At 36.5% G+C, this 22,513-nt stretch overlaps 1 protein-coding gene across 6 annotated transcripts in view; it reads right to left on the minus strand.

The window, feature by feature from the left end:
- MME (membrane metalloendopeptidase) overlaps nt 1-22,513 on the minus strand; it is a 273,465-nt gene that overhangs the window by 35,634 nt on the left and 215,318 nt on the right. For all 6 annotated transcript variants that reach the window (XM_059920079.1, XM_059920074.1, XM_059920075.1 and 3 more), the window contains 12 exons: nt 21,667-21,747; nt 21,485-21,580; nt 21,251-21,366; nt 18,895-18,960; nt 10,501-10,635; nt 8,412-8,513; nt 6,596-6,732; nt 6,393-6,486; nt 5,118-5,246; nt 4,250-4,348; nt 1,582-1,662; nt 129-232 (listed from right to left, as the gene is read on the minus strand). In XM_059920079.1, coding sequence (XP_059776062.1) covers nt 129-232; nt 1,582-1,662; nt 4,250-4,348; nt 5,118-5,246; nt 6,393-6,486; nt 6,596-6,732; nt 8,412-8,513; nt 10,501-10,635; nt 18,895-18,960; nt 21,251-21,366; nt 21,485-21,580; nt 21,667-21,747 — 1,240 coding nt within the window. The remainder of the gene's footprint in view (nt 1-128; nt 233-1,581; nt 1,663-4,249; nt 4,349-5,117; nt 5,247-6,392; nt 6,487-6,595; nt 6,733-8,411; nt 8,514-10,500; nt 10,636-18,894; nt 18,961-21,250; nt 21,367-21,484; nt 21,581-21,666; nt 21,748-22,513) is intronic.

Below are 22,513 nucleotides of genomic sequence, written 5' to 3' on the forward strand. Positions count from 1 at the left end.
GTTCTTAGAAGTACTCAACAGAAAGAGAACATTACACCTTCTAACATTATTCTAAGTCAGGTTCTTTCTCTTAATGCGACAAAGGCCCTCTTCCGAATGAACATGTTAGAAAACTGGAATATACATACTCATCCTTGTCCACCTTTTCTCGAAGCTTCTTTAGCTGTTTATTTTGGCTGAACTTCAAGTTTTGAATTATGTTCTCAAAGTATTCGTCTTCCCTGTAGCTCAACTATATTGATTTAAAAGATTTGGGGAAAAATATTAAAACCGGTATCTTCAAAGTTTTTGCTAAATAGCATGAAGAGATATTTTCTTAAATTCTATCACTTAATAAAGTTAACAGAGGACATTAAAACTTGCCAAAGAAAAGTTAAGTTCCAACTAGCTTAGTTCTATATTACAGATCACTGCTGCACTGGCTGAATCACTACTTCAGTCTATTCTTTTGTAATGAGTCAAATGAAACTAAATGTCAAACAAGCTTTTCTATATTGATATTCATCCTTACAGGACAGACAAGATAAAAGCATTCATATTTAGTACCTACTATGTTATAAGAACACTGTTATAAGAACTTCATATATCACACTTTTTAATCCCCATAATAATCTTATGAAGGTGGGCCGTTACCACCATTTTAAAGCTGAGGAAACTGAAGCACAATTAAGTCACTTGCCCAAGTTAATGAGTGATGGAGCTGAGATTTGAACCCTAGGAGTCCGGCTTTGAGCTTATGCTCCTGGCCAGCTAGTGAGAGGTGTAGCTGAGATCTGAACCCAAGCAATTCAGCTGTGAGACTATGTGCTCAGCCACTGGACTCCTGCACAAGGGCCCCGGGGACTCACATGTTAACAGCCAGCTCATTTTTTTAAAAAGTCAAGCTTTTCTGCAAATGGAAAAAGAAAAGAGGACACTGTGCCTTGCAAACTCCCGTGTACTCAACGGATTAGGAATCGTTGTCATCCCCAGATCTAGGCAAGGGTCACCTTGTCACCAGGGTTTCAAGTAGTTGTGGTGACTGCAAGGTTAACAACAGGACCTTTAGCTGAGTCTGAAATCAATACTGTAATGACTTCAATCAACTCTGTTTTCTTTTCATTGTTACATTACCAAAGGGGAATAAAATAGTTCCCCATTCTCAAATAGTAGATTTTTTTTCAAATAGAGAAGGCATGACCTGGTTTACCCAGTGGAGGAATAATTAGAAAGTGGAAGGAAAGCTGAAGATCTGACTTTTCAGGCGTGTATAAAATGAGATAAGAAGCCTGAGTACTGCCTGTTCATCACTTAAATGTCTATGTCTTAATGCTCTTTAAAAAACACCAGATTTTTATCACTACTCTTAAAATGGAATATATGGAAAGCAAAATAACAAAACCAAATACAGACCAGCCCATGAAACAATAGGCTAAAACTAAAACAAACATAGTTCTGGCTTCAGTGTTAAAGGCTTAATATCAATATAATAAGACCTCTGGGTGTAGGCTATTTCACATAATTTCTGCCCCCCCCCCATAGCTAGAAATGACATTGCCACCAGCCCCAGGCATCATCAGTGCAGTCTTTATGAAGACTTACCTCAAGGTATTCATTATTCAGTTTGTTGTCATTTGAAATAATGTCATCAGGATAGCCGATCCTTTCTTTAATTGCTAAGGCCTATGAAAATAAGAATATTGAATGTGAGCATGATTATGAACTTTCAAATGCAAACATTATAATTTGCCCTTGACAGCAGTTGAATAACCTGACCCATACTGTGTACAAGATGAGTACCTGACAACGTTTAAACAAAGATCTTTTGCACTGGCTTTTTCTTGGAGTTCAAAATAAACAAAAAATAGTTCTGAAATTTAGCTTCTAATACCCTATTCTCATAGGCTGCAGCTTTCCCAAGAAAACCAAAATGAAAACTGACAAGTCATTGTTCCACATGTATTGTACTTTTATGAACTTTTTCTCTGAAAGGCTTTTTTCTTCAATTTTACAGGAGGGGTAATATTTAGAACTTCCATTCTAGCAGCTTATAATTATCTTTTCACTTCACTGATTTGGCTGAGAAAACAGATATGGGCTTACAGGTTTAATGCTAATATTCTTTCTAAATATTGGTTCCTGGAGTTTTTATGCTCTCCTTTGGTCTCCAGAGCTAGTGTACCTAACTTCCCGTGGTTAAATGAATGACATTAGTCAAACAAGTAGAAAACAGGGTTTTCCTTGTTATACCATCTCATATTTACCACTACCTTACTACTATTTCTATTTTTATTATTTTAAAATTGTTTACTTATTGTAATTATTTCATCAGTACCACTTGTTTACTACTTGCTATTTCTATTTCTATTTTTTATTTCTCTCATTTTTCTCAAAGATAGTTGACTTTTGATTTTATCATATCACATTACTCAAATAATTTAACTAATTTAATATTTTCATGGGATATTAAGCTTGCATCTCTGAATTATTTGTTTTACCATCAAATGGATGTGGTTTTGTTACAAATCTGTTTCATAAGCGTAGGATTTCCCCAGTGGATCAGACAGATGTGTCACTAAATCAGTTTGGCCAAGCCCATTTCCTTTCCATACCATCAGCCCATAACGAATCATCTCCCTCTCAATGGCACTTTATTTTCTAGAAGATATTTCCCCAAAAGGTGTTCTAAGGGATACAAAATCTACAGAAATAGGAGGTACTACATGAAAAGGATATATTGTCAAATATTTGGGGTAAATACTGTGACACAAACGTTAAGCAGGCTTCTTCATTGAAAGACTTCTTAGAGTCTAAAATTAAGTAATTGTAAGTGTCCAATGGGATGAATTAGTCTATTTATTCATTCAATTTGTCTTTAAGGGTATACAACAAGCCAGGTACTTTGTAAGGGGCTGAGGATACAATGTTAGCCAAACATTTCTACCCCTGGAGAGTTTACTATAATGGTCAATGGTAGGCAATAAAATGAATATTAACTCTCAAGTGTGACGTATGGTGCCATAAAATCACACCCTACAAGTATAAAACCTAGTCGAGGGTGGGATCAGGGAAGCCTTCCTGCAGGAAATGTTTCCTAAACTCTTTTTGACCATGGGACTCTTTCATAGAGCAACTTGGCAGGTCCAGAGTTTCATGATACCACCTTGGGAAATGATTACCTAGAACAATTTGATTGGCTACATCAAATAGTACCATGTTGTGATAGCTAGAACATGAAAGGAGCAAATCCAGCCTGAACTTCTGAGGACCTACAGAATGATGGAAAGATAGCTATACTGGGGTGCCAAATTCTAGACCTGACCCACTCAGGGCTCTGTGATAGCTGAAAAAGATAATCCTTCCATGTGACCTAATCCTGAAAGAGAACTAGACTACAGCTTGATTCTTTTATTATAATAGATTTATGGACTCTTTCTGTGTTAGTTCAAAGAATGGTCTGTTCTTCCTGTTACCCTAACTACAGAGCAATAATCAGGCTGCATGTGAATACTGCTCATAAACACATACAGTTTTCACTGGACAGGTTCCGTTTAGGTTTATATAGTTATGAACACAATGGCATAGTAAATTTAAACCTGAGATTTCCTTAGACATCTCACTTTTATTCTAATGCAAGATACTAAGAGTCCCAATGAAAGGTGCACAATGGGGGTAAATAAGAATAGTTATAAAAAGCTCCTTCAACATCCCTCTAACTGTAGGTCACCTTATAGTACTCAAATAATGCACTACCTTACATTTGCTTGAATAGAAATTTACTATTTTTCTCCCTAGGTCATTTAAAAAAAAACTAAATAGTGCATGCTTAAAAAAAATTTAGCTAGAAGTTTACATTAAAGATTAGGGGATATTTTAAGATATTGGTAGAGGTCTTTTAAATATTTTTCATAAAAGGAGGAAAAATATGAACCACTGATAATATCTTTTAATGCTTTCTTGTTCACACAAGATTTTCCTCTTGTTTTGTGAAGACTTCCTTTAAAAAAATAAAAAAGGAAAATTGGAGATCTTTCAAAGTTTTGAGCCAAACATGGAGAGTAGGAGCTAGTTACAAAGAGATAATAAAAGATGAAAATCATAGGAAAAAAAAATCTTCAACCATGAAAAGTGTTCCTGGAAACATTACATCTTGAAGGAGCTTGCTTTTATTTTACGCAATCTTTGAATACTATGTTTTCCCCAAATTTCTTAAAAGCTAATCTTTTCTTATAGATTTTTCTTTGATAATTCGCCCTGCCTTGCTCTTTACCTTTTCTTCAGCTTTCTTTTTTGTTTCAGCATCCATCCAAGTAAGGTCATCTAAAGTCTGAATAAAAACTTCCCGGATCTGTGTAATTAAATCCTCAACCTTAAACCAAAAGAACAGAAGGCAAATTTAGGCCATGAATTAATTTTTTATAACACAAATTAAAAAAAAAATAGAGCTATAAGCTGTCTTTATGTGATTCAGTGATATGTTAATAAATGTAAATTTATAAACAAATTGGTGATCTAAACAAATGGATATATGTGGGTAATTATATTTTTAAAGCAACACTGCTACTATCAACACTAATGATTAAATAGGTCATAATGCATACATTAATACAAATCACCTTCAGAATGTATGGTTTCCATTATCATGAAAGAAGAACTAACATAAAATACTGTCATTACTATTAGTAGTTTAGTTAAGCATGAGGTAGCATTTCAATAGATTCTTTCACCATGTCTTTAAGTTCCCTTGTATTCATTTCAGTAACAATAAAAAATAAAGTACATGTCTTACACTTCAAATAAACCCTGGTTTACTTTCTGGTTTTTAAGAAAATATTAATTCTTAGTCAATTTTGGTAACAGAAGAGATTACAAATGACTGTATCATTAGAACATGTGACTGGGTATTGTGAATACATTGCTTCTGGAAAATGGACAATTGGTTTTGGGTTAAACAATATTAGGATCAGAAACATAACCAGACCTGCGGGAGAGGGAGAATAAGATTTATTGGGAAATAATGGCAAATTGTGATTCAGAAGTTCTCTGCCAATTAATAAAATTTTAACCAAATGATGGACTATTGTAATTGCCCATCAGTGCAAACACATGCTGATAGAGTATTGTGCAGAAAACATTACCACATGTTTACTGTCTCCAGGAAATGCCGCTTCCACATAGAGCCTTCCCACAGCATTTTCCATATTCCCATTGACATAGTTTGCACAACGTCTCCAAGTCGCCGTTTCTGATGTTGTGCCATAAAGAGCCTATGGGAGAGAAAAAGGAAATGGCATTTGACCAAGAGTAGACGGCCGAAGTGTGGTAAGAGCACAAATTTCACAGGACTCTATTCTTTATGTCTCCTAAATTCTTGCAATATTCATTGCTTCTCCTCACATGTCAGGATGTCCTTGCATAGGATAAAATGTAATCCAATTGAATTATTACTTACATATGATCTGGAAATAAGGTATATTTTCAGTAGCACGTCCTAGAAAGACTGTTGGCTATTGCAAGTTAATATCTTTCTAGACAGCGTTAGAAAAAACAACCCTCTCCACCAAACAAAATAACACTGTTGCCACTGTATAAACATAAATGTGAAGTAATATTCAATAAATGTAACAGGGGAGAGATCTGGTATACAAGAAAACACATTCTTGTTTTCTAAAGTTTTTGTTGAAGTTCCAGTACTTAGAAGAACTGCATGTGTACAAATTTAAGAACCAATAAAGGGATTAACTTACGGAAGGGAAATTTAGCAAAACACCATTTTTACATTCTCTAATTTAAAAAATATGTCTACATTTTCTTTTAAAGGGTAAAAACTAAAAATTTCAATCAATCAGGGAGTTGTTTCCTTTGCATGACACCAACCAATACATTTGTGAGAATTTCTCCTTCCTCAATCCCTCCTGCCCTCTCCCCTCACAATAGGACGAAAATGATGATTCTTTCAATAATGTAGGTCCAGTCTAATAAAAGGTCTTAAGGCTATCTCCAGGTAGGTATATTTTCAGGGGATTGTCCACATCAATGTGGTCCAACTGTCTGAATGTCTAGTATGTTACAAGCACCAGAAAAATCAAATTAATTGAGATAGATACCCCTGAAATCACTTTGAACACAACAAAAAACCAAGCTAGTATTCTTCCATGAACTGCTCAAATAACCAATACATGCCCTTCCCGGGCAATTCAATCACGGTGCCAGAGGAGACAATCATAGGACCACAGAGCACCCGAAAACTGGCTTTCCTAGGCAACGTGGCTTAAATACAGGCAACATACCCAGCATTTGGCATTTTGTCTCTTGGCAAAGTTTACCACTTCTAGTAATGTACATGGCAAGCCTTCATAACCATGGATGGCTTTATGCTTTAAGTCTTAAGAAAAGAGAGATTTTTTCTTCACCTTGCGGAAAGCATTTCTGGACTCCTTGTAGGTTCGGCTGAGGCTGCTTACAAGATCCATTATGAACCGCCAGGACATTAAATTTTGAAGATCTCTGCATAAAAAAACCCACCACCCAGCAACAGAAAAGATGAGGCTGCAAAGCTTCTAAAGAGTGATATTAAATGTAAACTTTGGGGACATGGGCACTCGGACATACCTACCTGGCAGAATATTTGGTAAGAATGAGCTTAAGTTTGGTTAAATATTCTGGAGCATAAACAACCACATCTTCCTCATTTGGAATATTAATATTCACAGTTGACATGATTTCATTTGTGAAATTTGACCAGCTGAATGGCTGGAAAAAAGCAGGCACAAAACATTCAGTAATTATGGATTTCTCTTCTTGGTTCCAAGACTCAGTTATGGTTACAGGGTCAGACATGGTTACAGTGTCAGTTGCATCACTATATAATTATCACAATGGTCAGTTTGATATCTGTTTGGGATTTTTCTCTAATTGCTTCAGTCAATTTTTGAATAAAAATTAGATCTGTAGCATAATTATTTAAATAAAAGAATTAAACCAACCATTTAAGAGCAAAAGCAAAGCTTCTAAGTTTAGTGAACATATGCTAGAAATTAGGCTCAGTGTCAAATTCTTGGTCTAACCAATATGAAAGAAAAAGAAAAAGAAAAAGAAATTTAGCTGTAAACATAAAGTTTCCTAGGTTTATGCAAAAATTTAAATGGGTATAAAATGTTTATCTCTTAAAAGTAGATATTAATAAACAATCCATTTGAACACAGTAATACATCTCAGTGGAGCTCGTGTTGTAAATGAAAGCACACTGCTGTCCTAGCAGAGGTATAGTAGATGTATAGATACAACACAGATGGTCCAATGAAGATGAACAAAATGTACTTTAAGCTATCAATATCAGGTCTACAGGCATGCAGTTCTCACACTTCAGAAGCTGGGTTTGGAGTTGCCAGAAATGGAGTCTTATCTATTATTCTTTAAATGGGAATTGTGGTTATTCAACCACCAATGGATATAAGAAAAAACAGCAGAAGTGGAGATTATGCAGATCTTGCTGAAATGCCACATTTCAATGTTTGAGAATGTTTAAGATTACCAATATCTTAGGCTCTATCATTTTATATATATATGCCTAGAAGTATATAAATACACTGATCACTTGCTAAGTATGAGATGCTATGTGCTTTTCTTGATTTCCTTTGGCAGTTTGGACCATTATTTCAAAACATATTTATTAAACACTTATTATATTAAAAAGCTCTATGTAAGAAATTCCTAACTCAGTAGGTTATGCCTTTAAAAAGTCCTTGTTTTCAGCAATTAGTGCCAAAGAGAATTCCATCACTGAATGTGGTGGTTTGTAGATTTTTCCATGAATGTTGCTTCATTACCTGATTGTGTGCATCAACTAATACATAGAATACATGCATAGCCTTAAAAGAGATTATTAGATACTAGCTAAGGAATTACAACTAAGCAAAAAGATGTCAATTGATGTTTATAAATGGAATCTATAGATTTTTCTGTTTCTTGTGTTCTATTTCTCCATTCTTGCTCTGAACACCTCCATAGATGGCCTTGATGAGAACATGGCAAGTTCTATGAATAAATTATCCTTTTTCAGAGTTAAAAAGAAATCTGGTACTTATATTATTTGACTGTCCAAGTCCAATGGCTATATAATGGTCTTTCAGAAGGATTTTTGCTTTTAATGTTTCCAAACCCTTTTCTATGATAATTTCTAATATTATTACATAGCTGCCTTGAAAGGACTTTTACCTTTGAAATTCACTCTAATTAAATATAAATATAATTATTTCAAATAGTTTTTTTCAAGTCTTTTCATGAAGTCAAATGGTTGATGTCATCTAAATTCGTTTTGATGTTCAATTTATTTCAATAAATAAAAAAATCATTACATTTTAACAAACTGCATTTTAATATTATAATTTTAGAAATGGCACAATAAGAGAGTACATAAAACTGCTACTTACCTTCCCACTGATCTCTAGTGAAAAGTTATTTTGGATCTGGGCTAATGTCATTTTGTTATAAAGAAGCATTGGATCATTTCGATCTTCAGATTTAGTTGTAGCCTATGGATTTAATTCCTTATCATTATTTTGGATCAAGAACTTTTTAGAAAAATATAACTATATACAAGGGAAAAAGAAATATGGCATAGGTACAACATAATTATATTTAAGTTCTATTTTGTATTTGTGTTATAACTTATTTTGTCCTATCAAGAAGAAAAGAGAAATATAAGAGATTTTAAGTATATTCAGTAACAATTATCAAGATTTGGCTACAGTGTCAAGCATAAAATTTTTTAAAAATCTTTTTATATTTTCATAACTGCCAAACCACATCAGCAATATTTACAGGCCTCTTTCCTTCTATGGCTAAATGGGCAGCTCAGTTGTGTCTGTGGTTATTTCATATGATAATGACTTTCTTGAATATAGTCATTTCCAGTTTATCTCTCAAATACTCTTTCTCTCACCTACCACCATTCAGTGTCCCAGTTAAAATTCAGACAGGAAAAAGAGTAGAAAAAAGCACAATGATTTCTACAAGAATTTAAAGCAAGTAAGACTGAGAAAATTCCTAGTACATAACACAGGTAGGTGGCAAATTATCTGAAGAGAGTTCTAGCATCTACTTTTGTGACTGTCCGCTCATCTGGCCTAACGAGTTCAGTGTTATCAACAGCATCCAGTATTATTTTTTTCATTGAATCAAAAAAGAAAATTTCAATAACAACTGCCCAACTAGTGGTTGAAAGGAGTAAAAGCAATTTTAAGCGAAAAGAAACAAAATGTAAAAATGGGAATTATTTCTCAAGTGACAACGGCTCCAATTTCCCCTTTAGGTCACTTATTTATTCATTTAAAAACTATGTTTGTAACATCTGCATGCAATAACGTGCTGGACACTGTTAGAGACACATAGGTGATTCAGGGAGGACTGAGACCCCACTACAATCTCAGAGTGTCAGAGGGGAGAGAAAATGTAGACACAAAGAATTCTGAGGTAAGATACAACTACTACAGAAGCTGAGGCTGATCAAAGGAGAACACAGTCTTGGAAGGTGCCAGAGGTAAAAACCCAGGGTAATAAACTGTTCTCTAAAAATTCTGTTTCCAACACTGAACCACATGTAACCCATCAAGCTGCCATTCATCCAGCTGCAGCTCCAAGCAAAGTTTGGTTCTGATTCTAGACTTTTGGTTTCATGTAGCCCCAGGAAAGCCAAAATTGCCCTCAAAGATCTTCATTCTTCAAGATTCTGATGGTAAAGTGACAAGCAGACGGGAATTTAGGAGGGCAGGTTGCTGTTTGCAATGTCAGAGAGCTCTGTGGATCCTAGACTGAAACTGACCGTGAGTTCAATCAATAACCTGGATGCTGTTTACAGAGTTCACTCGCTTGAGACTGCAGACCCCGTCAGAGGAACTTCAGACAAGAATGTGCCAACTCAGACTCTAAGGATTGACCTGGAACTAGAGGAAACTCAGGAACACACCCATTGGGCTTTGCTGATAAACTCCTCCTCTTGGATCTCCCCTGAGCTAATAAGCAGCCTGACAGTCTGAACTCAGTGATATTGTACTGTAGTGTGGCCATGTTCAGAGGCTAATACTTCTTAGCAAAGGGATAGAGACAATTTCTGTGGTCACCTTAAACTTTAAAATAAAATAAAGTAAAATGGTACATATCAAAACTAAAACAGCTTTGCTGAATAGCTAGCAATCAAGTGTGTCCTGATCTCAAGGGCATCTCAACAACAGTTTGACTGTAAATAGTTAGGATATTGATGTAATCCACTTATAATAGGTCATTAAGTACATCTAGTTTAATATTTGTCAAATTAAGTATGTCTTCTGGATGTCTGGAACCTGGTTTACTGTAAAATTCCAGTTTTAAAGGTCCTCTTGAAGTTAATGATCCATTACCAAGCTATGCATTTTTATCACTTAGTTAAGGAGATGTACCTTTTACCCTTAAAATACGATAGAGAAGAGAAAGAAATAAAAAGTGGTTGACATTGTTCAGTGTATCAGAGAAAATGTGTTTTACATTGGCAATTTCTTTTTCCAATTCCATAACTTTATTCATTTCCGAAGAAAGCTGTTTTTCATTGACAGGAAGTCCCTTTTCCTGACGAATCAATTTGGCCACAGAAATCATAAAATCCACATATGCTGTACAAGCCTGCAAGAAATAAATGACAGTACATTGCTGAAGAACCTTCTAAATATTCATCACGGCGCTTTAACTTAAAACTTATTTTCAATTCAGTATTAATTTTTGGTGACAGATAAAGCACAACAAAATAGAAATCCATTCCTGAATCCTAAAAGAAATGACCTGTATAGATTCTCAGAGAGTCACTGTGTCTTTGAATTATAGCAGAACAATAAAGGATCACTCTGAAAGTACTAAGTAACTTATAACCATTTGGTTACAGAGATTTTATAACTTTCAACTTTTAATCAAACTAAATTGCTTTAATAAGAATGCAGATGCAAAACATTTGGTAAGCAATAACCTAGTATTTTTTTCTTAAATAATAATAAATTATTTTGCCAAATTTCCTTTTATCAGGTTTTCTCTGCACACATATATATATTTTTTCAACTATCCATGAAGAGATGGCCACAAACATATTACATTATCAGGACATCTTTTATTTGTCTTCTCTGGCCAAGCAGTATTTTTTTTTTTTTTTAAATGAGAATGTGTTCTCATGAGCTCTTCCAACACAAATCTGTGGGTTTTAGTTAATTCCAAAGCTGGCTGTCATTACTGTGAAATTTCTAAGATACCATAGATTTGAATATCAGCTTTCTTCTAAGAACTCAAATTCTTTCCATTTTATCTTCACACACATTTTAACTTCATGAAGATAAGCTATAAACTAGTTTTATTACTGACCTTTTATAGAATATATAAATACCTTATTCAAGTTCAGAGTGGCACTGAACCCAGGAAATTTAATACCACTTTCATAACATTGCTATTTAGCTATTATTTTCTATCAGTAGTTAAAATAAATTATGATCCCACCACATTCAAATTTATTCAAAACTCAAGTCCCAGCACCAGTTTGGCGACACGCAGATGAGCACAATTAGGAAAGCCATACCACACAAGTTTGGAATCAATGGGTAGTTCTATGCTTCAAAGACTTGTCCACACAGGGTAAATATGAAGGAAAGCTGTAGAGTGCTTAACAATTCCACACTTTCAAGGGGCTTTTACAACCTACTAATTGATTATCAGTGAAAGGGGTACCCTTCTAGTCACTGTGAGTGCAAAGGCACATCTAAATTCACAGTGACTGGGCTTCCCTGGTGGCGCAGTGGTTGAGAATCTGCCTGCCAATGCAGGGGACACGGGTTCGAGCCCTGGTCTGGGAAGATCCCACATGCCGCGGAGCAGTTGGGCCCGTGAGCCACAATTACTGAGCCTGCGCATCTGGAGCCTGTGCTCCGCAACAAGAGAGGCCGCAATAGTGAGAGGCCCGCGCACCACGATGAAGAGTAGCCCCCGCTTGCCGCAACTGGAGAAAGCCCTCGCACAGAAACGAAGACCCAACACAGCCATAAAAATAAAATAAATTCACAGTGACTCATTAAGAGGATCAAACATAAAACTTATAGGGAAATGAAAATATTTTATCAAGCAAGAACCTAAGCAAAATGTACAAAGTCATTATTAATTTCAAATTCAAGAGGACACCTTTAGATACTGGCATTCCATGACCTTTACTAAATGCTAAGTAAACAATTTCCCAGGGAGAGGGCTCTCTCTTTCAAGGATACGGAGCGATTGTGAGGCTGTCTCACTGGCATCTCTATCCCCGGATCTGCTACTCAATAGAACAAACTATTTTTCAGCCATGTGTCTGTATTAAAAACCAAATCACTAAGGTAACAGGGATAAAAGGATGTTTTTATGTATATTCTTGCCAACTCCATTCTTTTCCTATTAAAAAGCAATCAGAATTCTTGTTCCACTTTGAAGAAAACAAATATGTCTGAGTTCATACCTCATGGGACCAACTATTCCAAAGTACAAGCATGCAGTGTTTTGAATTAACTGCATTTCAAATCATATAAATTCATCTGCATTCAGCAGGGAATTACTACTGCCTACGAAGGAAATGGTAATTTAAATTTTCCAGTATCAATCTACTGAGATATTTTTTTTACTCTATGGGATGCTTTTTCATTAATGAGGTGAGAAAACAATAATGAGTGTTCTCCTCCATTTCGTTGACTCTGCAAACTGGTTTTACTCCAGTATCTTTATCCTTACAGATCTATTTAAAGACTATAGAATTTGGCACGCAGAAGAACTTTGGAAAATGCTTCTAGTCTTCTGAGCTGGTAAAGTTTCCCAGAAAACTGGAAGCATATTATACCATGAACTTCTGAGATGCTTGAATATTTAATACACTTACATGGAATACACTACTTCCTTTAATGAGCTCCACTACCTGGCAACCTATTACAATGTGACTGATTAAAACATGTCTTAGTATCTTGATTATCTTTCCTGGCTTCCAAATTTATCTAGTAGCTGTCAGAACCCAGGCTTACTGCTGCTGTTAAATCCTTTCTACAAGATATGATTCTACCTTAAGGTACTGATTTTCTTCCTTGAGATACTTCTAGATTTGTAAAATGCCAAATGATAGCAATTGTCATAATTTGGGGAGAAAGTAATCAACACATATTTTAACATTTAAAAAGTACATTGGCCAGGATATTTTTTAAATCAGATGTCAATTTTTCTTTTCTGTCACTAAGAGAGCAACTAGTTATTATGACAAGGGTCAGAGGCAGCTACCTTTTTCGACAGTCATAAGGTAGCCTAGTTGAAGCTTTGATACAGTGAATCCTTTATGTGATAAAACAAAAACAAAAACAAAAACAAATGAAAAAACCCCCAAAACCTAAATGTCTATGTAGTCCTTCCTTTAAAAATAAAAAGGAAGGAAGGAACAACTGTAAATCCTAATGCTTATAATAGCAGGTTCAAAGATGCTAATTGGTTTTAAACGGTTGGGTAAAATCGCTAATTGCAGTTTTGTGAGCTTTTAAATTACACATTATTGGTGAGATGATATTTACCAATACCCAACACCATGAATTGTTACTCTAATTAGGACTATCTTCATATTTCAGGACCAGGCAATAATATTTATATATTGGCTCTGTTCAGAAATTGGACTTCTCCTGCTTAGAAAAAAGCTGATATTTGTTAGAGTTGCCAAAGAGCAAGAGAGCGATGCCATTCCACTATTGTCCTTCACACTTGGTATCTTTGTTAATAAGTAACAGCAAGTCCCAGGGAGGAACAGATAGCTCTCTGGACCGGTTGGCTGATATTTGTGCACCTTGGTGTGCCAACAACTATGGACCAGGGGTTTCACTTTGAAAGATTCTGTTCCGGGACAACTAGCTCTTACCAATTTTCTGCGCTTCCCTTTCCAAGACATAATGTGGAGCATGAGGTGACTGAAAAGTCACAGAACTGTCTTATTCCTAAGCCACTGATGCGGGTGGTGTTATTTAATAGTGTTACACAGAAAAGTTTCCTGAGGGAACACACAGGGTGCCCCAGCAGGAGAGAGATGTTTCCTCTCAGAAGGCTTGGAATTTTTTGCCACTTGAAGCAGCATGTCAGGGATCATGCAGCTGCCAGAACACAGAGTCTTACTCCCCAAAGATGGGCACAGACAGAGAGAATCACGCAGCCATTCCTGGGGACAGGAAGTGAGAAACAGCCCCCCAATCCTAGCAGGGCTCTGGAGCAGGAGAAACACAGGATACAAGAGGATCCACTATGGACCAGCATGGAGACTGTTGGGGGCTTTCATCAAGTTATTAATGAGAGAGCCTGTAGATACATATGAGAGAACTTATTGGGTAACTTCTAAGGTTTGTTGCATATGTTTGGGAAGGTGCATGTAGTTCTTTTTACAAACTGAGTTCAGTTGATCTAAAAAATTTCTTTTGTCATATCCAGGAAGTCCCAAGTTCAAAAGCTCCTTTATGTTTTTTTTGTGGACTGGGTGAAACCTCCTGTCTATTAGTCACCTGGTGCCCAGAAAGTACAAAATGAGGTCAGCCGTTTCCTTTGCAGGATCCGTTTTATCAAGTCAACCAAGCAGCAGTCACAGCAATCTTTTTAAAAACCAAATCAAATCACGTCTAAATTATCCACCGACCGCTACCCCCAGTCATTCACCTTGTATCATATCATCCAGTTTTATTTCTTTTATAACACTATCTCCATTTATCTTATTTAATTTATTTACTTGTTTCTTTATCATCTATCTCCTCCGATTAGAACATGAGTTCCATGTGAATAAGGACCATTTCTGCCTTGTTTCCTTGGTATCCTTACTGCCTAGAAAAGCATCTGTCACATAGTAGAAGCTCAATAAAAATAAAGTTAAATTGTAAGTATATTGAGTAAGTTTCCCTCACCTCCTATGTCATCAGGCTTCTAATGGCAGTCCAAGTCCGGAGCAGTTTCTCTGAGCTTGTATTTTGGGTAAGTGGGCAAACAAAATCCTCTCTAGGTTTACCCTCAGTTCCAATACCTGCTCATCTAAAGGACTGCAAAACTCAGCTTGTGCTCTTTCCAGAGCAGGTACAGCTTAGAGAATTTCCCTGGACTGTGTTTTATTTAGTACACAGGCCCCAGATCACCTCTTTTTGGCTTCTAACCATCCTGGCCATATTCCAAGTCCTCTATCTTCATCCCTGAAATAGTTCCTTTTTTTTTAAATGAACATCAAATTTTTCTAAGTGCTCTAAATGTCTTCATGACTCTGGCCTCCTCCTCCACCCTTGCCAGGCCCCATAGCATTATACTATATAGCTTCTAATCTCCAACTCCTTTGTTACCTCCTAGGGCTCTCATTTGCTAGATCAGTGGTTTTCTCACTTTTCTTTTAGCCCTGAAATGCTCTGTTCAAATAATGTTTTGTTAATGTATAAATAAGTAAAATGAATCTTGAAGAATGTAAACATGAAGGTGTGGCTACAGAGAGCACTGTCATTGGCACACACAAAGTGGTCCTTAGGTTCAGAAACCACTACTCTGGCTAATTCTACCTTTTCAGACACACACAGAACATAAACATATCTATAATCCAATTATGCTCAAATATTTTGGGTACCTAACCTGCAGATTCCTTATGAAGGAGGACAAGGCAGCAATCAGCCTTGAAAAGCTAAAGAGGTAGAGAAAGGGAAACTTTGAGACCAATTCCAATTCATCCCAATAGAGTTCAGAGACTCTTCTGGAGGTGGTGATTTTTCAAGAAAATTAAGGTTGTCATTCCTTTCAGTGAACCAATAAGCAAGAGCTTTCTCACATGAAGTAGTTGGTTGGTTCCATTTTAAAATTCCATGAATGGGATGATTATTTTTTATGGGCAATATGTATCTTTCATATTGTTTTCCTAGCATAGAAATGTATACTCTTGTATGGGATAGAACTGTTTCAAATCTCACTACTTCTGTCCTTTGAGGTAGCAATGTGTCATTAAGTGATCTCTTCAGATAATCAGAATACCTCAGAAATAAGGTTCTATCTCTTTAACAAGAGACATCCAGCATGAGTGGCTCCTTGATGAACCCATTTTGAGAACAGTTTCTTCTGCCACGACATTTAGGAAGTTCTATTTATTTCCTGGGAAAGGACACTTCACACAACAAGGTGCCACACAGATAAATCCCAATTTTTAAAATAAATGTATGTATTTGTTCAGTATTTATACAGATGGCTATGTGGCCTTCTGACTAATATTTGGCCTATAGAACACTGTGTTATTTTTTTTTAACATCTTTATTGGAGTATAATTGCTTTACAATGGTGTGTTAGTTTCTGCTGTGTAACAAAGTGAATCAGCTATACATACACATATATCCCCATATCTCCTCCCTCTTGCGTCTCCCTCCCACCCTCCCTATCCCACCCCTCTAGGTGGTCACAAAGCACCGAGCTGATCTCCCTGTGCTATGTGGCTGCTTCCCACCAGCTATCTATTTTACATTTGGTAGGAACACTGTGTTATTAAATTTACATTATAAACTCCTGGAAAAAGAGTGTTTATGTAGTCTTGTTTGGCACCTTGTGTCATCCACATGAGCTGGCTTAATTCATAATTTTAAATGAGATTTGCTCTCCAGGTTTTTCTGTAGAAATAGCACCATCTAGAAGGAAAGATAGATTGGGAACCAGGAGACAGGATCATGATGAGGGGGGCTATAGTAGCTATTTCTCCTCATCTGCTCATAACAGAACCCTCTATCTCTTTCCTCTTGGTGGAACTATCGATCAAGGGGTCTCCCCTCCTGAGCTGTAGAGATGGGTTGGCAGTACCAACTACCTAATCAGAGAGCCCAGTTCCCTGGACACAGTGATTGGTCAAGAGAAGGGCAGGTGGCTCAAGCAGGAACAATCAGAGCCCTTTCCTCAGAAACTGATAGGAATAAGAGAGACAGAATTTCTTTTTTCTGGATTGTAAGGCAGCCAGGGATCATCTCTGATGCTACAATGGAGAAAGCCTGCTAGAGAAGGACTCCAACACAGAAGAAAGTAGCACCTTGAGAACAGGAAAAGAGGTAAGATGTTTCAGTTGAACCCCTGGAACCAACCATGCCTGATTCATCCCTAGAACTTTACATTTAGGTGTGACAAACAGAAAACATTTTTTTTTTACAGAATTTAAGTTAGAGTAGGTTTCTATTGCTTACAATTAATGTTCCTGACACGTGGATCTTCTAATCCATGACTTAAGCAAATCATTTTACTTATTTGGGTCTCTGTTTTCTCATTTGTAAAATGAGGGGTTGAACTAAATTCTCTAATGTCCCATTTAGCTCTTAAAGTCTGTGCATAAGTAACCGTAACTAGTAAGAAAACATACCATTCTGCCATGTAAAAAATATAAGAATACATATCTTTGAGTTTCTATTGCCTTAAGGCCTGTTCTCTCTTTAGGAAGGAAAGTACAGAAAACAAAAAGGAATTGAGGTATTTAAGTTTAGAACAATAACCAGAGGAATACAATACGCATTTTTCAAAATATAATCTAATCTAAAATTAAAAAAAAAAAACAGTCACAGGTTAAACAAAATGCTTCCATATGACCCAAGCCCATGAAAGACAGCTCTAGATTATGACATTTTCTTGATTATGAGATAGCGTTGAATATAAAATGCACAAATACACTATCATCTTAACAACAGGATCCTTTCCAAAAGAAAAAACACAAAAAAGAAACTTTACCACATTAAATGTATACACTAACTGCTGGGTATACTTTAATATCAGGAATGTTAAAATACAAAAAAAACAAATACATCTTTTTAGGATTGGACAAATTTGCTATGTTTTTAGGACAAAATCCTAAATTTGAAAAACATCCTAGTTGATGACAATGAAAATGTAGTATAATGAGCCAGAATTCTTCAATCACCCTCAACTCTGCAATAGGAAGCAGCTAGACAGCTCATAAAGCCAATAGCTGCAACCCACACAATACCTGTAATGAACTCAAATATCCCACACCCATTTGACTGTCTGTGCTATTAACTGTGGACTTTTACAATGTATCTTTTTCTTCATTTCAATGTTGTGTAGCCACTCAAAAAGATACTTTACAATGAATTTATTCCATGCTATTTTGAACTTAATAATGAGGCAAAATGCACACTCAGTATAAACATATAAAGCTAATAATTTTAATTAAGAAGTAATTTCTGCCACACCACCATTGTGACCCGTTAGAATAATCAAAGGTAAACTTAACTTATTTCTGAGCTACAAAATAATGAGGAAAACATTTACGGAACCAACACCTTCCCCAAATACCTAATAATATATTACACTGCTTAAGTTTATCATCTATGGTTCCTTTATATCAAGAAGCAAAAGCACATCAACACCAGCCTGAGGGAGGCAAGGCTGTGAGGCAAAGAGAAGCAGTTCTGTGGGGTATGATGAATGTTAGAATCAGAAGGTGACTGCAAAGCTTTGTCTGAACCCAATGCCCCTATCTGGGTAGTCCTCTGAAAGTCAAATCAGAAGGCTCTAGAAGAGTGCTGCAGTGTATGATGTGTCTGATACTGGACCATTCCTGGTCTTCACTGGCACTGACCTAGACCATGATTAATCTGTTCATTTTTTAAATGATCAAATTTATAGAGAAAATAAAACATTTAAAATTGACTTTTCAAAATGGGTCACGTGACTTAAGTACTAAGATCAAGACACGAACAAGGAATTTCAAGTTTCTTTGTTTCTTAGTTTAGAATATTCATTCAGTCAAAGGAAGCTCACTATTACATGTGATTTTCAGTATCTGCCTGAGTGAAGGACATAGAGGGTTAAGTTTAAATTCTGTAGTTTTTTATTTTGTTGGATTTTTGTTTTTGTTTTTACCTCTTTATATATTCCAGTGCATTCATAGTAGTCTCTGGAAGGCAGGCCAAGTCGAGGTTGGTCAATCTATACAAAAATATGCGAAGAAGAAAATAAAGTATTCAGTTGATATAGAACAGTTGGACAAATTACAAGCACGCCTATCTATGTATGAGCAAGATCCTAGTGTTCTTCTAGCAAATGTAAAATCGATAGCTAGTGGGAAGCAGCCGCATAGCACAGGGAGATCAGCTGGTGCTTTGTGACCACCTGGGGTGGGGGATAGGGAGGGTGGGAGGGAGGGAGACGCAAGAGGGAGGGGATATGGGGATATATGTATACATATAGCTGATTCACTTTGTTATAAAGCAGAAACTAACACACCATTGTAAAGCAATTATACTCCAATAAAGATGTTTAAAAAAAAATAAAGATCCTAGTGTTCTTGTTCTTTATAAGGGTAACAAGCAGACACTGAGTGAATACATAGTTAGGAAATGGTTTCCACACTACTCCTGCTTCCAAGTGTTAAACTGATGGGTAGCTAGATAATCTGGAAGTCTGTGCTGCAGATATCTGAGACAAACCAAAGAAATCTTGAACAAAAAAAAAAAGCACACAGGGAAGGATTTTTAATGCATAATAAAGGGGGTGGTGAACAAATACATGTTAGAATCTAGGACTAGGGAGCATTATACTTTTACAGGACATTTTGGCTTCCTGAGATTCTAATATGCTCCCCTGAGGGACATTCTCTTCTACCCCCACCCTTAATTGGGACAGAAAAAAAAAAAAAAAGGTGGAAAACCTCTATGGTAACTCAAGAAATTCTAAGCTAGCAGAAATCTTGCCGGAGATTTTTTTGAGATCCTCTACCCTAAGGGGATAGAGGAGATTCCTCCTCGGTTCTCGCCAAAGCTGTCCTGCTCAGGACGTCAGCAGACCCAGCTGCCAGCTGAGTGTGAGAAAGAGGCAACTCATCTCAGTTCTAGTATGCCCAGTCCACCTTGGATACCTAGCAAAAGCTTCTGGACATACTCGCGGCTTTGGGAGAGTCCCTCTTACGCGCCGCATGGTAAGATGGGTAAGGTAAACGAGCATTTATGGGTGAGAGTGAGAATCCTAGCAGCTGTAAAGAGCCAGGCCAATACAAAAGAAACAGAACCCAGAGGACTGGTAAGGAAAGAGCCAGAAGGCATCCCCACGGGCAGAGCCCTGCTCCTTCTCCAACCTCCTGACCCTCCTTAGGAAACCCCCTCATGGCGATCATGCAGGATACTGGCATTTGAGAGCCAAAGGAGAGAACGCAGGAAGAGAGAAAGGGGTCCACTGTAGGCAAGAGTTGGGTTCAATCTCTTTCATGATTTTAATACAAATGACCATAAAGATTTATGCAACAGTGACATAATTATGCTTCTGTGACCTGCAACTTTTGGTTAGTTTCTTTTACAGGAGACTAAATAAAAGCTCCCTAAATGTTTCACTCTATTCCGAACAAACTCGTTAAGTAAATCCTAGGTAAACCTAAATGAATGGCTTATGCTTTAAAAAAAATCAAATAAAGCCATTTAAAAAGAATGGGATTCTGTTTACCTTAATTGAGAAAAAAGTACAGACTTTCTTTAGCAAGGACCAAAATTGTGTTAAAAATCCCATTTCTAGGGGCTTCCCTGGTGGCGCAGTGGTTGAGAATCTGCCTGCCAATGCAGGGGACACGGGTTCGGGCCCTGGTCCGGGAAGATCCCACATGCCGCGGAGCAACTGGGCCCGTGAGCCACAACTACTGAGCCTGTGCGTCTGGAGCCTGTGCTCCGCAACGGGAAAGGCCGCAATAGTGAGAGGCCCGCACACCGCGATGAAGAGTGGCCCCACTTGCCGCAATTAGAGGAAGCCTTCGCACAGAAACGAAGACCCAACACAGCCAAAAATAAATAAATAAATAAATAATTTAAAAACTTAAAAAAAAAAAAAAAATCCCATTTCTATGATCTTTTTGGAATCAATTAGGAATTTCTGATTTCTGACCTGTATTACTTATATAAACCAGACCATGTTCCTTTCATGAACATACAGAGAAATCAGGTGCTTTTTCTAAACAGGAGAGACCTGAAGTCTTTCCTTTCTTATCATTTGTTTTTATAAAGGGAGAGGTATCTAAAACAAAGGTAGCAGGAAGGAGAGTTGAATGTCTAAAACACAGCATCAAGGAAACACTTTCAAAATTGGGAATCCAGGCATCTGTCCTTGAACTTATTACCACCTTGCTCATGCAATTCAAATGAGAATATGCATTATTTCTAAATATCAATAACAACAATGCATGTGGAAGTTTTACTGCAACTTAAAGCAACTTTGGCTGTCGGCCACACAAACTTACATGAATTACGTGGTTCGTAGAGTTTTTATCATCAGTGCCAACAAAAAAATTAATAATGACTTTTTTCCCATATTTAGAATTCAGCTGTGCAATAGATTTCTCAGCTGTCCAAGAACCTAAAGCAATGAACGGTGAAGTATATCATTAGATGCTTTAGTGCATTTATATGATACTATAATAATAACAGATTTTATATGGAAATAATTTTTTTTAAAAGAAGGAAAATTGCCTTACCATATGTTTGCTCCCAGTTTTCTGTCACCACTGGCCAATCATATATATCTGGTAACAGTCTGAGTAGAGGACCTCCGCCTCTGCTATCAATAGCAGCTTTTGAAAATAATGAATATAACTATATTATGAAGACTATGCATATTTTGGCATACTCCTAATAAAATAAAATACAGAGCACTTACATTCATTTATACAAGATCTATACAATGTTTTTGCTTTCTGCACTGCTACTATATCTTCAGTTTTGGGTTCCTGAAGGACATCTGAAATAGGGTATTGATAAAACACATCAGTATAATTGCTTATTTGCAGCTGCAATTAACATTTTCAATGCAGGTTTGGTAAAAAAAAAAAACTTTTGTACATATGTTCACACATCTCCCATTCCAAAACCCTATAGGAAAAACCAAACCCCTTACACCAGATCATTATTCCTGGTGCAGAACTGGGAGTTAGTTTCATTACCCAACTTAGATGAAAGTCTTTTTGACTAGATTAGCTTTTTTTTTTTTTTTTTTTTGGGAACAGTGATGTGTACTGCTCTACCATAGAGAAGTTACTTTTTTTGAAATTGAGATTAAAAAGAAAACAAATACTACAGAGGAATTTGGAATTTAATATGATAGTCTTCTTGATGGTTGGAAAATAATTATCTTTGTGTGATTGTACTGTTCATGCTCCAGATGAAATGAATGTACTGTTCTTCTTGTTTGGATATTAGAAAATAGCAAAATTTTTTTTTACAAAGTAACTTCTAAAAGAGGAGAACAGAGAATGGAGGATAGCAAAGGACTAGACACTGCTTTCTCAGCTTCCCAGGGAGAGTGTCTTAACTGGGTTAGAACAGATATACCTACTCTGGGAAGGCAAATCTCAGTAACATCTCACAGTGACCTCAACACAGGGCCAGGGTAGAAAGAACATGCAGGTGATGTTTACTGGCAATAATTTAATTTCTTCTGTAATAAAATGGCATAAAGATGCCATCTCCAGGGATAATAGAGCTTTATCGTGTGTACCTACAAATGA

This window comes from Balaenoptera ricei, chromosome 4, assembly GCF_028023285.1.
Source record: "Balaenoptera ricei isolate mBalRic1 chromosome 4, mBalRic1.hap2, whole genome shotgun sequence".
In the NCBI taxonomy this organism is placed as follows: domain Eukaryota; kingdom Metazoa; phylum Chordata; class Mammalia; order Artiodactyla; family Balaenopteridae; genus Balaenoptera; species Balaenoptera ricei.